This window comes from Cariama cristata, unplaced genomic scaffold, assembly GCF_000690535.1.
Source record: "Cariama cristata isolate BGI_N322 unplaced genomic scaffold, ASM69053v1 scaffold17662, whole genome shotgun sequence".
Lineage (NCBI taxonomy): Eukaryota > Metazoa > Chordata > Aves > Cariamiformes > Cariamidae > Cariama > Cariama cristata.
This window is the reverse complement of record NW_009602332.1, coordinates 58,166-75,836: the sequence shown is the minus strand read 5'-3', so window position 1 is coordinate 75,836 and position 17,671 is coordinate 58,166. Positions and strand designations below refer to the sequence as shown.

The 17,671-nt window shown below is 35.9% G+C and overlaps 1 protein-coding gene across 1 annotated transcript; it reads left to right on the top strand.

Moving 5' to 3' along the window:
- The first annotated feature begins 532 nt into the window (after positions 1–532).
- NSUN7 (NOP2/Sun domain family, member 7) lies at positions 533–15,040 on the top strand. The gene is made up of 11 exons (XM_009694732.1): positions 533–839; positions 1,216–1,274; positions 2,665–2,795; positions 3,691–3,843; positions 5,173–5,356; positions 6,958–7,168; positions 7,695–7,838; positions 8,586–8,687; positions 9,206–9,323; positions 12,668–12,785; positions 14,423–15,040. The coding sequence occupies exons 1-11, from the start codon at positions 599–601 to the stop codon at positions 15,038–15,040; spliced, it is 2,079 nt and encodes a 692-aa protein (XP_009693034.1). The 5' UTR covers positions 533–598.
- The last annotated feature ends 2,631 nt before the right edge of the window (positions 15,041–17,671 follow it).

Genomic DNA, 17,671 nt, shown 5'->3' with positions numbered 1-17,671 from the left:
GCAATTTAGTGGACAAACAAGTGGAATTCACTGCAACTCTTTTCAAGACAGTTCTTCTTTGGAAGAGACAATGGCTGCTTTGAAATTTCCATAGTGTCCTTTGATTGAAGGGGAATTCCTAGGAAGAGATTCTATTCTGTCTGCAATAATAATGCTTCTTATTAGACACAGAGAATCAAATCTCTGCGTATAGTCTGTTTAGGATCATTTATTGTAAAGCACTGGCCTCTGAAGCAAGTAACCAGTCTTTCTATCTGCATTAGTGAAAATAAATAAGGTAAGAAAACTATTACAAATACTTCTCTACTATATGTAAGATGATAGATGTATAGAAGTATAGATGATACATGTATATATGTAATTGCAGGATTAGAGCCTAAAAAAGAAAATGAATTCTATTGAACACCTGAAAATGAAGGGAAAAGTGTATTCTAATGAAAGAAAATTTCATAATTAAATACAAACTTTGTTTTTTGCAGAGGCAGCAGGATTGTGACTTGCACTTAGACAATCAGCAACTGGAAGAGTGCCAGGTTCTAAAAGTAACTTGGTGTCTTTACATGAGGATGTTACAAATGATACTTCAGACTTGAGTGAAATGAAAATTTCATATGAAAAAGGATCTGTTGAGAAAGGAACAATGACTGTGATTGGGAAGAATGGCTATCACGACTCCATATACATAAATGCAGCTAAGATTTTTCAATGCATTCATATTGAAAAGCGTAAGGATAGACTAATGGTGCGATATGGTGATGACTCAGTATCTCCCATGCTGACTTTGAAAGATGAGTATTCTCAGCATGTATCTTATGAACTGGCTTTCAATACTCTAAAATGTAAGTACAAAACTTTTCCAAGAAATGCCAACAGAAATGATGCAGCAGAGAAAATACAGAAAACCAAAGTGTTTTGTTTCTGTCTGACAGCAGAGATCTGGGGAATTTTTTGTTAAACTACAGGTTACTACTGGACTACTCATATCCCTCAAATATTTAAGTGTTGTTAGCATTTTGTGAAATCAAACATTGAAACTCAATACTTTTTCATGTAAAGGAATTACACTGATTTAGATTTGCTACTGTTTGTGATTGAATTTGCCCTTAATTTTCATGTTTAAACTTTCAGCCTTTTCTTTAGTGATTTCTAAGTTTTTCTTCCATAGAATCTTGTAGATTTCATAGCATAACTTGTCAATATTTTATTTTTTTGCAGATCAAGATCTTCTTGAAGAAATATTGTTAGATAGTCGTGTTTACCCGTGCCAGTCAATAGTAAGTAAACATTTTTGTGAGGAAACAAATTTTGTATTTTCTGAGTTGATGTAATTAGAATATTTTCTGAGGATTCTGCATCATTTGTCAAAACACCATTTGTTGTTTTGAACTATATGGTAGCCTGAGACCGATATATTGTTGTCCTTTTCAGTTAGTTGTCTAAAGCATCAATCTCCAAGGTACTAGATATGTTGCTTGTGAGATTCTTGTTGCACGTTACTGCTGGGAATCAAAACCTTCAGAGAAAGAAGGTAGGAGAATGAACCATAATGCTTACTGCAGTGTAATACATGCTCAGTGATGTTGTCCGTGAGCCAGTCCACATCCATGTGCTTTCCTTCCCAGCTGTGTCCCCTTGTGCGTGGGGAAAAGTCATGTGTCCTTCCTGTCCCTGGGAGCTGGAAAGCATGGAGTGAACCCCATCAGACAAAAGAATGTCCTGAATCCATGTTTCATTTCCTCGGCAAACTGTACTGTGTACAAATATTGTACTTGTACTGGCAAAAATTGGTCTACTTTATTCTCTCCACATGCTTTCCTGCTTTGACATGAAAAGAAAATCTAGAGCTGGCAGGGTAATCTGTTCCTTCCAATTTAGTCGTTGATGTCTTTGAAAATTACAAGATGAATTTGAACTGATATTATTTGTGGAGATGGATGTGAGCAGGCAAATGATCTAACACCTTTGATTTTTGGCTTCTTTCTGTAAGGAAGTAAGACTTACATGGTAACAGTTTGTATTTGGTGGTATGTCCCTAATAACTTGAGTTTTCTAGCTAATTTTGGTCATATTTGTGAGAAGCTACAAATTTTTCAAGGCATAAGAACTGTAGGAATTTCCTGAAAAGAGGTAGACAAGAGTAACTGAAGTGCTGTTAATTACTGTCCCTAAGAAGGAGATGCTCCCTGGTTTAAACATTTAGACATGGGAAGGAGATTTTACCTATGTCCCAACTGCAGAAGGTTATTGTAATTGAGCTTATTGGTTGTTATACGCCAAAGAATCCTACAAAGAGTCAAATTGATAGACAAGAAGTTTTTGTAAACTTAGCTATTCAAGGAACTACTCTATGAGGAGAAAATAATTTCAAAGTTTAAATTCTGGTAACATTAAAAGTTGTTAAGATATAGTATGTTATCTGTGTGTATGGAGAATGTTTTTAATTTTGATAAGCTAAATAACTTTAAAGTTATGTATTCGAGTTTTTAAAAAATTCTTCAGTGTTTTACAAACTATCCATGAGGAATTACTTTCATGTTCTTACAAATGAGCGTTTCATTGGAGTTTTTAATGCCTCTTACATGGGAGACTGCTGTTTGATACAGATCTTTTTGCAAAAGTAAGGAATGCTTTGTGTCACTTTATCCAGTTCTTTTTCTGTTGCAGCCAGATGAATTAACCAGCTTGCTTGTTGTGATGCTTTATGACCTACAAGACCGAAAGTTTCAAGCACGAAAGATTTTTGATGAAGAGGAACCTGTAGCAGAAGTTCGGAAAATAGAGCATTATCTGTTCCGGTATGTGTGCAAAGAACTTTTTTTGTTGATATTTATGAGCAGAAATACAGATTTGTGTAACCAGTGCCTTTTTTAAAAATAATTATTACTGATGTCTTTCATCTTTAAATTTTGGGGGCTTTGTTTTTATTTTTAATGAGAACCTTGTTTGAAGGCAAACTTTCATATTCCTATAGTTAAGAAAAATACGGCTAACGAACCATCTTTATATTGTGGATTATTTTGCTAGAATCTTATCTTGTTTTGGAGTTGTCAAAACTTTTTTCATACAATTTTAGAAAAGCAATTAAATAGTAAACTTTCATAAATATGAGTGTAATAGAGTCAAGAGGTCATGGAATGGAATAATACCCATTTATTTAGCAGTACTTCTATTATGGAACTTTGTTGAATGTTTATGATTTTAAATAATTAGAACAAAAAAAGAGGATATGTAAAATAAACATTTTAGGTAGTGTTCAAGTATTTCTTTCATCAGTCTGTTGATGAACTTAACCGGCTTTTGTTTGACAAAATTGTGTTGCTGCTGTATGTATGTATTTATATCTTCAAACATGCAAAAAAATCTGATGATTGTATTCCACAGATTGCAGTTCCAAAATATATTTGCTTTTTTTTAGCTGTCTGAGAAAATAGATGTATTCAAGAGGCATCAGTCGTAATTCCAGTCCCGTGTGCATTTAACTAAAACAACCTTAGCTACACAACTACTACTTTGCATCTACCGTTGTCTGGGCTAGAAAATGTCCTATAACTCTATTTTCTGTAGCAGCTTGCAAAATGAGGCCTCGCTTTTGGTTTCTGAGCAAGATAGTATTGGAATAGAAATGTTGCATGTTAATAGCTGATGTAAACATTCACAAAACTTATTAAACTTGTAACTATGTTTTTGTAGTTTTAGGACCAAACTGGCAGCTGCACTAGCAAGATGTCGCATCAAACATGGTGCTCTTTCAATTGAATACATTCTACCAGAAACTGTACGGAAGCAGGAACAAAGGGCTTCTGCTTTACCTTTATGTGTTTGGATAAACACATTTAAAATCAGGTAAGGTCTTTAAAGTATCATCTAATATTGATGTTTTTATATATGAAGGGATATAGTTTGCTACACACTTGATTTGGAATTTCCAGGTTATATTATTACCAGTAACGTAAGTTTCTTATAGTAAATTCTGCTTAGTCCAGTGACATTGCGTTATGTTTGTTTGTACTTTTTATATATTGCAGTAATGGTATTCATAAACTGTATACAAAGTTGTGAAACAGTTTTTCTTACTATTCTGTTACTTGTGTGGGTCTTTCGCCAAATTAATGAGGAAATAAAGTAAGAAAAAACTATATGGGGGAGTAAACTCTGTGACGAAAAATGGAGAAAACTTCTTTAAAAGTGGGTGTGTTACTGTAAGCCTTGATTTTGGCAAAGGGTGTTAAGACAGATACAATACTTAAAACTGGTGTTTATTCTGCAAGGATAGTGTAAATTTGAAATAAAAAAACACTTTTAAAAATCCTTATATTCAGTGGGCTACTATATGTAGCTACTATATGTATCTATGCATATATATATATATATATGCTACTGTATGTAACACTGGTGTTTGCAGTTCTGTACTGATACATGAACCATACCAGATTATCCTGCTATCTATTTTGTTAGACAGGTAATCCATTTTATAATGTTTTCAAGAATTTTGTTTTCATACTTGTGTCTTGGACCAATGTTCTGTGTTTAGGTTATAGGCTCTTCAAGACAGAGAAGGTGTCTTACTCTGGTTGTGATTTTGCAACCCTTAAATAAGAGTGAATTAGAAGCTGCTGCATTGATCCTACGTTTAATGTATCATTTAAGTTTATGGCACTGTCTGAAATGCATTTCAACAAACAAGTCTTGGTGTATATACCTTTAAATCTTTATGATATTTGAATTTCAAACCTGAGCATTTATGCCTTCATTACATTAAACAAGGATTATTTCAGTTATCAGCCATTAAATTCATTGGCGAGCTGGGCTACATTGAAAGCAATTGACAGAACTAAAGTATTCCAGTGGTAAAATTGCTACAGTGTCTCCTGAGCACATGGACATTTATGTTTTGATGCTTTGAATCGGCCTCTGGAGACACATACCTCCTTCTTAATTTTTTTTCATCGGTCTTATTAACTTAATTGTTTCAAGCCAGAACTTACATGCCTAAAAGAGAGTGAATCCCCCTCCTGCATTAGGCAGTATTACATTTTAGAGAGACAGACAGATATGCACATAGGTATATAAACATGCTAAAAAAAATAAAAGGCAAAAATCCATATAATCAATGTGAACTATATTGCTTAAGTACCTCTTGGATATTTAATGGTCAGAGTTGTGTGTTAACAGCCTTCAAGATGTTTTCAGAGATTTGAAGAAGGAGGGATTCACAAGAGTTGAATCTGTGTCAGACTTTAACCGTTACACTTACTGTATGGACCAACATTGCCATGACGTATTGTTTTTTCCTTCCTCTCTTAAAGAAGAATTGCTTAATTTAGATCTTTTCACAGATTTCAAACTCGTATTGCAGGTGAGTTGATGTCACCCTTGAATAATATGATCTGCAAACTAAAGTAATGCTTTGCATTAGAATAATGTCATGTATTGTGTGACTGTCCTATTAAATCAGACAGGCAGCAACATACTCTCAAAAGGTTTTGGACATTATTAATAATCAGAAGGTTAGAAGCTGATTCACTTAATAAATTTAGCATGCAAATGTTGATGTTTATAATTGATAGCTACAATTAAATTAGTAAAATGTTTTAAATTTAATCTTAAAACTGTTGAAATAAACATCAAATGTGGTCAAAGAGGCAGTCTCACTTCTGAAAATGTGGGGGAAGTTTCTATGTAACTCTACACGCATTACCCCCAGTTAGTAGATAATGTATGCTAATATGACAACATCTCTTCCTCCTCAATTGCATATTAGTGATGGAATGATGACGCTGCTTTGTATTTTGTGCAGTGTGGTTCCTAAATCTCCATAAACCCCACTGGTCTTTTTCTTGACTTGCCATCATTAGCCTGTCCAGGCAAGATTGGTCAGAGGCTCCTGTTATAGGGCGGTGGTTTGGAGTAACTCTGCAACAACACACAACCACAAATTATCTAAAGTATCTGATGATTCTTGAGTGCTTAGCAGAAACATTTCAAAGGGCATTTTCACTTTATGCTTAGCATTTTCTGGAAGTTTTATCCTGAAAATTTATTACCCAATTTACAAAGTAATTCCAGATATCTCATTTCAATGTGTATATTTTGAATAGAAGACTTGCAGAAAAGAACTATACATGAAGCCCCATAGGTCACAAGAACAAATTCTGAGTATTACTACTTAAGAATATTCAAAGTTAGGAAACAGAACCCTCAAAAACTTCATCTCGGTGGGGTGGGGTGGGGTGGTACTTGAATGGTGTAAGTAGATACGTAGGCATTAATGTGAACTTAAAGGTTTAGGTTTTTGTTTTTCCTTAACAGCAGTATTTGCCAGATTTGGTGCAAAACTTGGTACCCGTGGTCCGTATCTTCACTCTTCGCCTTTTTAAGTAATTTGATGGAGATAATGTTTGATACGTATCTCGCTCTTTCAGCATCTGTAGTATAAGATCATTTACTCTTGTAAATGTGCTTTCTGCATTCAGATCTGCCTCAGTGTTCAAATTTCAGCAAAATCTTAGGTTTTGATCCAGAAGGCCTTCATTTCTCCTAAAATTATCTTCAAGAGCTGTGTGAATAGTTCTGTATTTCTCTGTTAAGCTGCCTCCGAGGATGAATTTTGCACATTGTGGCCTGTGTTTGTCTTTTCTGGAACTGACTGGCACTAAGAGTTCCTCCTCATGGGGATGATACACACTTAACATTTCTTTTCACCTATAGATATTATGCTTTCTTATGCATTAGTTAGAATTAAATGATTTAAATTTAGTGAGTTTAACTTAATAAGATGCTTGGTTTTGTACTTTCGTTAATTCTATATTAGCAGCTATCCACGATTAGTTTTTCTCCTCCTGTCTTTCTAGTTTGTCATGAAAACAGTGAAATACTTTCCCAATTTGGAAAGGAAGGTTGGCACCCATAGAAACCAACTTAGTTGGTCATATTTAATTTTGTGTCATTATTTTCTAGGATAAGTCTCGCAGCCTCGCTGTACACTCTGCGCAGGCACTGCTGACCACGGATGATGACATTATAGTGGCTCACGTAGGTTCCCATCTGACCATTGCCCATATGTCAGCGCTGACAATTCACAGCATGTCCAAAATTTTTGTTTGTGGTGTAAAATCTTCAGCAAAAGCAGCTGAACTGAGGAACTTGTTCAGTCACATGGGATGTAAAAGTAGGTATTAAAACAGTTGGTATGCATAAAGTATTGTAATGTAGATGTTTGTGATACCTGTGACATACTTGTATCAGGATTCAGAGATCTTTTGTTTGAGGATTTGGGGAGGGCAGTAACAACTTATTTTTTGCCACAAGGTGAACTGTCAACTCCAGCTATAATCGAGTTAATCAGAGGTTGCAGATTAACTGTCATAAATGCAGGCTCCTGAAATGTCAGGGTGAAGTTTTCCATATAAGCAGTTACTGTATAGTGGTTGGTGCAGCTGGGAACTTTTGGATCCATTTATACACAACAGGATTCTGGAACCCCATTAGCAGACTTTTCAGTGGAAGATGCTAAGGTCTAGTCCTTCCATCTCCTTGAAATCAGTGGGATGTACTTTGGAGGATCTGGGTCTAGCAGGCTGTAGCTCTGTGGAAGTCTGTGTAACACCACAGTCTCTTCACCTTAATCACATTAAAAATAGGCGGGCTTGCTTCTATGTAGAACTGTTGAGTTTTTCCTTTTTTTTTTTTTTCAGATATTCAGTTATTACAGGAAGACTTTACTGAGATTGGACCAACAGACCCAAGACTTCAAAAGGCAAAAGTTATTTTGCTGCTACCACAATGCTCTGGGCTGGGTGTTGGCAACCCAATAGACTTTATTTTAAATGAACATGGAGGTAACTTTTGATACGATAGCTAGCTCATGCTAGATAGAAACAGTATTCAAGTATTGTGGTCTGGACATTGTAGCTGCTTCAGTAAATTGTATAATTTTATAAAATACCCTTCCTTTTAGATTTTTATTTTAAGTACTATAAAACATTAATATTAAATAACTTGCATAATTCTCTATGTGTAATGTACATACAGGCTACTGTGGAAATACAACAGATAATAAATAAATTACATAGATGATTTTTCCACACAAAGTGAGCAAGAATGCATTTGGCCTGGCTTAGGATTTTCAACAAAGAAACAAAATCTTTCTAGATGGCACTGAAGGATTAAGTGTGTTTTGTAAAGGTGATTTCGAGTTGATAGTATGAAGTTTGAGGGTTATTCTGGGGAGCAGAGTGTATATAGCCTTTCTTTTAAAGTAAAAAGTCTACAGGTAGAAAATTTATTTCAAGATACCAATGAGTATATGTAATTTTCCCTTGATTACATTCCTTTATTGATTGACTGTATAAGTCTCTTCACTGTACAATTTTCATTAAATAGAAACAAATAAGAAGCAGTAGTAATTACAGGTAAAGAGGGAAAGAAGAATCATGTAGGCATTTCTTGGTATTGTAATTTGTAAAACCTGCCTTCCCACGCACTAGTAATAATCAGGTCTGTTACCAAAGCATCTTCTGCAAACAGCTGAATTTTAGGACACTAATACAAGTTGCATTAATAAATTTACAACTCTTTGCATTTAGATGCAGGATTGCTGAGAGACCTTTTCCAAGGATCTGTATCTGAGGATAAACTCCGTATTCTTGCTGAGAGGCAGCTTAATGAGTTGATGCATGCAATGAAATGTAAGTGTGCTACCTCTTGGATTTCTGGGAACACCTTGTACTATCAATCCCATTGTTTTGCCACCAGTTTTTACATAGTTAAAAATACGCTGATTACTCTATTAGTTAACAGTAAGTGTGTAACCAAACCCGCTAAATGATGATCTCCTCAAGTTTAAAGGTGTATCTGTGTCTTAATATTCACCAGTGTATAGAGAACTGGCTTAGTCATACTCTGCTTTGGAAAAGCTGTGAATGTAGTCTGACTCCATCTGCATGCTGCCACTTTTCCCCCCCCTCCTTTGGTAGCTGTGTGAAAAGACTGGATGCAGCCCTGAATTTCTGCTGAAATCTGCAAATATTTGAAAATATCTCAATTATTAAAAAGCACTAGAGATTGAATACTAATATGTGCAGGAAGATATATTTTATTGGTAAAAATGACATCCAAGCATAATTTTTATGCTGGTTTCAGTCCTTACTAAACCACTGTGTGAAGAATTTGAACAGTAGAAAAATTTTGTTTGTTTGTTTTGTAGTTAACAAAGTACAAGCTATTGTTTACTGCACTTGTTCGGTTTACCGAGAAGAAAATGAACTAGTAGTGAAAAAAGCACTGGAATCTGGAGTGGAAGGAAATAAGGTACAACCATATAGGTATGGAATGAGTAGTTTTGTCTATGGAAATATTAAGTAAATTTTAAGTAAATTAAGTAAACTTTAAATTGTAGCATAATTCTTATCCTGGACTGATCTGTGTCTTGCATTAGATTAACATTGAAAATAGCTTTTTTACTGCCTCCCATTCCATTCCTTTTGATGTTATGAGAGTACTAAGTAGCATCCTCTTGACTTTTTCATCTAATATGTTTGTTCCCATCTGAAATTGAGATGGGAGGAAAGCATCGCTGGTTGGAAACAACATTATGGTGAGCTTCTGATAGAGCTATTGCTTTCATCTTACCAGTATTCAGAGAATGAAGCTAGTTTAAGATAAAATGGAGACTAGAAGTCAGGGAACTTGCTAGCATGCTCTCAGCTTCTCACCTAGAATGATCAGTTTCTAAGGCAAAAGAAACCAACTCTCTTAATGTGAGAATACTATAGAAGAGTAAGAACCTCTGCTGTAGGATTGTCCCTCCCTCTATTCAGATGAATGACTTTTGGAGGGACAAGTGACACTAAGAGAACATCCTGTGCAGTCATAACAAATACAAATGAAAAAAGTATATGTGTTCTGTACTTTATATGTAGTTAAAACCTGTCAGCTGTCACTCCTGTCAGCTGGAGCAATTGTTAAAAGACTGATGGGTACCTTGTGGATTTTCCTTTCCGTCACAGTAGATAAATGCAAACAATCGGCACTTGCTTGCACGTAGATAAAAGAGTTGATTGCAGGATGCAGGTTAAAAGAGTTTATGTTGCTAGAAGCACAGGAGAGTCACACTGTATTTTTAGATTTTGTATGATCTTAGATGATGTTAATGACTTGGCCATCATGGGGAAAGGGACTGTGGTTCAAGATAGCATTCACTGTCTTTAAATTTTGCATGATTAAAATGGTAAATGTTAACTGTGGCCAGTCCAAAGAATTTTAAAAAGAGGTATGTTACGCAATGTTAAGATACAGTACAACAAAATGCATCTTTCTTGCAAATCACTGATAGAAAAGAGCAGCCTTCTTGAAATTTTACGCTACATGGGATGAAATCAGGGTACGTCTTGCCAATGATGCTATGTTAGTCCAAAAGCATTTATGGACTCTTGCTATAAACTGTGTTTTCCTTTGTGATTTGAAATTTTGTGAATTCTGTCATGTCTTGACGTCTGTGCAGCTATTACTCTATGGGGAGAAATAGGGGGACCTTGGAACATAATGGTCTTTGAATTATTTGAACACAAAACCCACATAAATTCATTATCTATATCTGACAGAATTTGTATTAAAAAAAAAAATCTGAGATTTTTTTCCAGAGCTTTAATTTTTTCAGAAAAAAATTCCCTGTTGTCTAAAACACCCCTCCTCCCCCAAAGCCAAACCAAAATCTATTCAGTGTTTTGCAGAAACATCATGAAACTTCTCATACCACCAAATTATACTTTTACTTTCAAATACAAGGCAATCTCAGATGGTCAGAAAGGGAGAATAAAATTACATTAGGATTTTTGCAGACCTGAGCAAATTTGTGACTGAAGACTGACTGAACTTCATAAATGACGACTCCAGAATCAGTTCCTCCTTCACTGTCGTGCACATATGTTGGATGTTTTCATGCATTGTTCTTGCTACAATAAAGCTGCCGGTAACCAGCCAAAACAGAGCAGTAATAGAACACCATATATATAGTGTGATTACGCTTGTCTAGAGATGAAAGCTGGAGCTGTTTAAGATGCATGTACTACTTAGGAAGTTCCTTGTACACTTTCCTTAGAATTAATTAGGCAACTTATTTGACGAAAAGAATGCAGGATAGAAGAACAGAAAAACTGTTGCAGAATTACTACCCTGCGTTCACAGTAGTGTCTTTGAGAGGAAAGTTACACTAATAAAGCAACCTGTGTGATCATCACAGATCTACTTAATATTCCTTTCCTTTTCCAAGAAAATTGAGGGCTTTCAGGCCAATTGTGCTTATGTGTTTTAGATCTTTTGGAATTATTTTGCAGTGCTGAGTGGTGCTGAACCAAAATAAGGCTGTGCTGGAGTTTGGGGTCATACAGCTGGTCTTAGGATTGTGAAATTGTAAATTTGAAATTGATTTCAAACATATACCCACTGTCTAAGCTGAGCTTACCTTAATGATATGACCGTTTATAGCAAAGGCTTTACCGTATGTAAGGGTACATGTTGTGAACAGGTGTGTATAGAAGAGATGCTAAACCATTTGTGCCTTTGGCCTATCAAATTTGAGTTAATTTCTGCACCAAATACCAGGGTCAGACCATCTGGTAAAGCGATTCCTGGTAACAGTAATCTATATGTATCAATCAAACGATTATTACTTTTTTGCATTGAGTGACCAGATGTAAAAGCAAAAAACTCCTGTGTGTTGTAGGACACAAGAGTTTTTAAGTAATGCAAGGAGGATGTGAGCCTTGTAGCGTGTTTTACCAAGATCCGAGGGACATACAAAAAGTCCAGATTATGGTGAAAACTTTAGAACAAACAGTTTTGCAGACTTCCCAGCCAAATCAGGACATTGACTGCATTTCTCCATAACTATCTTTGAATAAAGCTCTGTCTGAAGAGGATCAATGGAGCATTGAGGAGAGGCTGTATCTTACAGTCCTCAGCAGTGCGAAGTGGAGGGGGCCATAACTGCATAAGGACATTTTTGGTAGCATTTTTCTGGACTGAAACAGCTTCATACCAGTTTAGTAGCCTTATGAGCCAAGTCCTTGAGGCCTGTTTATAGCAGATAGGGATTACTGGGAGAACATGAGAAAACGCTAGTTCTTCCTTCCTCACTGATGCCTTGCAAAACTGTAATTTTGAAAAAATTTGAAAAAAACAGCACTCCATTATTACAAATAGGGGAATTTTTCTAACCTAAGATTTTTAGCTTAGATAGATATATTGTTTATTATGAGCATATACTTAATAACTCAAAGTCAACACCTCTACAATTTCTGTATACTGCTTAGTGTTTTCAGAGCATTCCCCAACTTCATGGACAACTTGATAATCTAGTAATTGCAGACCTGAGAAAGAACATAGTTGTTAATTATGTTCATACATATTTATTATCTGGTGGTTAATATATGTAATTATTGGAAAGAATTAAAGGGGAATTATTGGAAAAAATGGAAAAAACCCAATTAATTCTAAAAAACCTGAATTTTCATGTCTCTTTTGAATTGCAGGTTTTTTTAAATGAAGCTAAGGCTCTGTAAGACTGTTACTGAAAGACATAATTTCAAAATTACTTTTAATATATCATTGTTTATTTCCTTTTATATCCTTAATTATTATTTTCTGGTCATTTGTTTATTTTTTACAGGCTTATTCCTCCTGTTTTTTCTACTTGCTCCAATTCAAAGGCTTCCACTGAAATTTTTTTCAAAATGGAGCCATCAGAAATTTCTAGTGGTTGTTTTCTAGCCATTCTAGCAAGAGAGGTAAGCTAAGAAAATTACCGTTTAAAAACACTTCACAGAAAAATAATGTTGCAATTTTCTACAAAAGAATATGTGAAATGGAACATTTTAAAAAGATTCCCAGCTGTTCTTTAGATGGCTTAAGAACAAAGAATAGGTGAGCAGCTGAAATGTGCCACTTCGAGACTTTTATGCTGAGCACAGCTTTCCAACATGTGCCTTTTCTTCCGGAGCTATTCGTGAGCAGAGCAGTCTCTTGCTCTAAGTCAGTCCTAGGTACATCTACAGGAAATATATTGTTGCTGTCACACTTGGAATGAATTACACAGCTTGACTAGACTCATGATAAATGGTATCTAGTAAAGTTATTTGTTATGTCTGTATGTGTCACCAAGATTTTCCAGTATCCAAGGAGACAGTGTCACCCAGAATAAAACAGGTATGAATATGTTTCTGTCCAAAACTAAGGCATATCTGGCTTGAAAGGCAGGGAGTTTTGCTGAGTAAACGTAAAAGTCTTGGCACAATTCCTGAGGAAAGGCCTTAAAGGGCTAGTTTGCATCTCTGAGAATCAACGTTTTCCTCTTGTGTCTGAAAAAAGCAGGACTTGTTTCACCGAAAGAGGAAAGGAGGGGGGAGCTAATTAGAATTTCATTGAAAACTCAAGATATGAGATCTTATTTGGTTATTTGTACCACTTTCTAGCATACTGCAATTACAGTGCTTGAAAGCAGCTTGTGTCTTGTGGGAAATTAGAAGAAAAGATTTTATTAAGGGAATCACACATGAAAAACTTTTCAAGTTACCTATTATTGACCTCTTCCTTTTCAATGTAAAGTATTTTTTTAACCTGGCTCCCTGAACTGAGTTTTAGTTAGTCATGTGGTGTACATTTGTCTACCATGTTGCCTTCCTCCAGAGAAACAAACACTTTTGTTTCAGGTAGCTGATTTGAATAATTTTTTTACTCAAATTCTAATGCACAGAGGCAATTGCTCCTATGGCCAATTTTTAGGTGATTCTGGAAATGAACATCTTCTGCCAGGCAGAGAAGATGTACTTATAATATAAACTGAAATTTTTGGTTTACAGAAACCCTCTTCTTGTCTAGTTGTAAATAGTTTCTTCCCCATTGCTTCTCTTTACATACTTGGATGTTGACCTGGTTCCTAGTTAATCTAGTTTGAGAGTTCCTTGCTTATGTACTATGAGCAAGGATTTTCATTATTATGAAAATTATTCATGTTTACGGTTATTGATAATATTTATGTATTTTAGCAACTATTTCTGATCCACATACACTTTTTAAATATATATATGCATGTTATTTTTATATATATATATGCATGTTGTTACAGAGCAAGTCAATGTGGGAGACATAGTACAAAGCCCAAAATTCAGTTTCCCCTCTTCACGCCTCTAGAGGGCAAAGTCTCTGAAGAGCAAATGCTCAGCTACCTCTTTACACAACAGTCATGTTGTTAATTTCTTGAATAAATAGTTTGGTTAGCATTTATCACATGTGACTTAAGTCTTCCTGCTAGTTTCTGCCATAGTTTTCTCATGGAATAAATTCTGAGGAATCTGGGATTAAAACATTGAGTTTGCAGCTCTGTGTTGTAGCTTAGATTCATTGTTGTTTCCTTTGAAATTTTCAGAAAGATTCTTCTGAAAATGTGTCTGTTAAAGACATTTTGGCTCATGCTGCAGTGAAAGGACTACTGGACGGCATTGTTGTAGAAAAATCAAAGGAAGAGAGGAAAAAGCAGAAAGTAATGCAACGTAGACGTAATATTACTGGTAGTGGTATAGAGCCGAAGATTGCAGAGGTCCTTCACCATCACACTGTACCTAGTATTAAGGCTGAAGTTTCTGTGTCTAAGGCAGTCAGTAACATACAACAGAAGAACATGAAGCAAACAAACAGCTATGTTCAGCGGAAGAAATCTATCGACCCTGTTTCAGACACAGCTCTGCCTAGAGTACTGAAGCACACATCTCATTTGTCACCTATGGGCAAGGCGTATGAAAGACAGACACTTGCTAGAAAGGCACACGTAGAACGTAAGAGGGTTGTATTGAAGCCGGTGGAAATTGTTTTGCCTCCTGTGATAACACCATATGTAAGTGCGCAAGGAAACAAACCTGGGATATTGCCTCATCCTTGCTTTGACGGCTGGAGTGGAGCAAAGTGTTCGAGTGGTAGGATACTTCCACCACCTCTGTCTAAAGTGGTCAAGCCAACTGTGCTTAGCCATTGTCCACCGTGGCTGTAAGAACCTTCAAACTTTGCCCTACCTTTACACAGAAGGTAAAGATTCTTGTATATATTAATCAATACACTTAGATTACAGAATACCTTTATGCAGGATAATATTGCTGTAGGAAAGATATATTATGCAATATTTGCATAGAAATATCCATGTTAGATAGTAATTTTTAAACCAGTAATCACACTTTAAAGTGAATGGAGCTCAGCTGCATAAGGCTGATTGATAGACCGTTGAGGGGAGTGAGGTCAAAAAACTGTAGCTTCTTGCTATACACTTTAAAGTGACAAGTTAAAGCATACATTCCCTGCACCTGACTTGCATAGATCTGTAGGTGTACTCAATTTCAAATTGATTTTTTTTTTAAAGTGAGACTGCATTTTGTAAGTGGCTATTTCTCTTTATAAGTAAGTGCTAGATACCATTTCTGTGAGTTACCATTTAGACTCTGACACATGGAAACCCAGCCTTGCACAGTAAGCCAGTTAGCTCACCTTTATTGCTAAAACTAGATGTGAACTTCTGTACAGGCAACTGGCCAAGTATGCTAAAGCCCATGCATAGGTTTTCTAGTACTTACTCCCTTGGTTTCTACTCGGATGTGCTTCAGAATATTAATGAAAACTAGATAAAATATTCTCATGCTAAAAATACGGAATTGTCATCATAATGTCATGTCAGACTATGTCATGGCTCGTAACTGCTTTTCACCAACTTTCTTAACACAAGCAGTTCTTGGCTGAAAAGAGCTGCTGCTGTCAAAGTTATTTTTATAAATGTTACTGCTAGTCAGCTGAATAATGACTGAACACAGAGTAGTTCGTCTGTCTTTGGGAACAGCTGTGGGCTTCTAACTTGCTCCCTCTTGGTTGCCAATATAAAATATCTACAATTGTCTTATAATCTCAGCAGCAGATCAAAGGGACACACAGATACTTTTAACAATAATCTGATTTAATATTAAATATGGACAGTATAAAGAAGGAAAATGACAAACAATGACAGAATGACAGTAAGAGGAACCTCAAGAATTGTATTTAGGTTAGAAGTGTTGTAGAAATGAAACAAAGACAGCATAGCGATACAGAAAGGCAAAGGTAGCTGTGGCCCAGAAGAGAATTTTGCCTCTAGGCGATCATTTAAGATACTTGGCAAGAGTATTGCCGCTAGTGTCAACTGCTATGGTATGGAATCTTAACCTATTTGACATATGGTTCTGGATTTACACCCATCCAGAGAAAATGTTTTAGTATCTCTATTTTTTTTCCTCACTCACACCACCCTTTAGAAGAAAGGATCTGAATGATCCTACACCAGTGGCGTAGACAGCTGGCTTTGTTCATCAGATAAATACCGTTGCTTTACTGAATCATTGAAAATTTCTTTTAGCAGTTTAACCTGAGCCAGCTGTCCTACTCAAAGGCATCACTCACCTGCTGCATACCCCTGTGAGTAACCCCTGCTCCTCACCTGTTCCAATAAAAGGATGAAAACTGCTCTTGTTTCTGAACAAACCTGTAAGGATAGATCTAGACCTGTGCACATGCAATATATAGAACTGGGGGAAAAAAAAAATAAATCCCTATTTTATTTCAGAACCATCTTGGAGGGAGGAGGAGAGATTCTAGATGTTAGATAAAAGGAATGGACAGTAATGGGATTTTGTTTTGGTTTTTTTTTTCAATGTGGTTGTGAAATGCTTACAATAAACGTAGAGATTCTGCAGTTAGAGAACTAAACTATTTTTTAAAAATAAAAATCCTTATCATTCATTATTAAAGATAATTAAAATTACTTATAGAAGAACATAGATGTGTCTGATGACAGAATTTCTGGGCTACTTACATAATACGCCTCATGATGTCCCACAGTCAGCTTCATCTTGCTTTCAGGAGTTTGTCTCTTTGAAGTGTTACAGAGGCTAAACCAGTCAGGATCTGGATGTCTTACCAAGAATATCAAAGAGCTTGTAGTGAAGAATTTGATTTTGCAGGTCAGCAGCTTGCTTTGTAAGCACCAAATATCCCATGGTGGCAACATCTGGGACTGACTTCAGATGGCTTGCAGGTAGAATTATGCTCAGTTAAACACTCGATGACTTTTTAGAGCCAAGCTGTACCTTATGTAACTGATTTTCTGTAACCCGGTCAGGTGTTTGCAATTTTCAGCTAGAAACTGTTGGTTCACCTTTCCACATACAAAAGTGTCCTTGCCTTTTGCCTCTAAACCACCAGTATGTTTTTCCCTCCCCTCAACCATAATTTGGAACAAAATAAGTAATTTCCCAGCTTCATGGACCAGTAACAGTTGAGACAATCATTTTATGCAGCTAAATTTATTCTCAGAACAGATTACATTTAAACGTGAAGTGGTCAACAGCAGGGAAAATTGTCCTTTTTGGTGTCAATCAGGTGCTTTGTGTAAGACTGAACTCCGCTAATAAACAGTGGGTGTGTTCCCTTCTTTCTTACTGCTGTTAAAATAAATCAAACCTGCTTTCGCTGACTGTACAGCATAAGTTTTAGCAATGTATTGATTAACCTGCCCAAGAAAGGAGTAATGGGGTTAATGGTAATGCTGAAAGGCTGAGCCCACATTAGCTGTTGAAATAAGAAAGTTCTCTTTTCTATGGGTGAT

What these genes read in the sequence shown, in the direction of transcription:
- NSUN7 (XM_009694732.1), top strand. Translation starts at nt 599, where the DNA reads ATGAAAATTTCATATGAAAAAGGATCTGTTGAGAAAGGAACAATGACT. An exon ending in ATAAACACATTTAAAATCAG is followed by an intron (nt 3,844 to 5,172) that starts GTAAGGTCTTTA and finishes GTGTGTTAACAG; the next exon opens with CCTTCAAGATGTTTTCAGAG. An exon ending in CAGTCACATGGGATGTAAAA is followed by an intron (nt 7,169 to 7,694) that starts GTAGGTATTAAA and finishes TTTTTTTTTCAG; the next exon opens with ATATTCAGTTATTACAGGAA.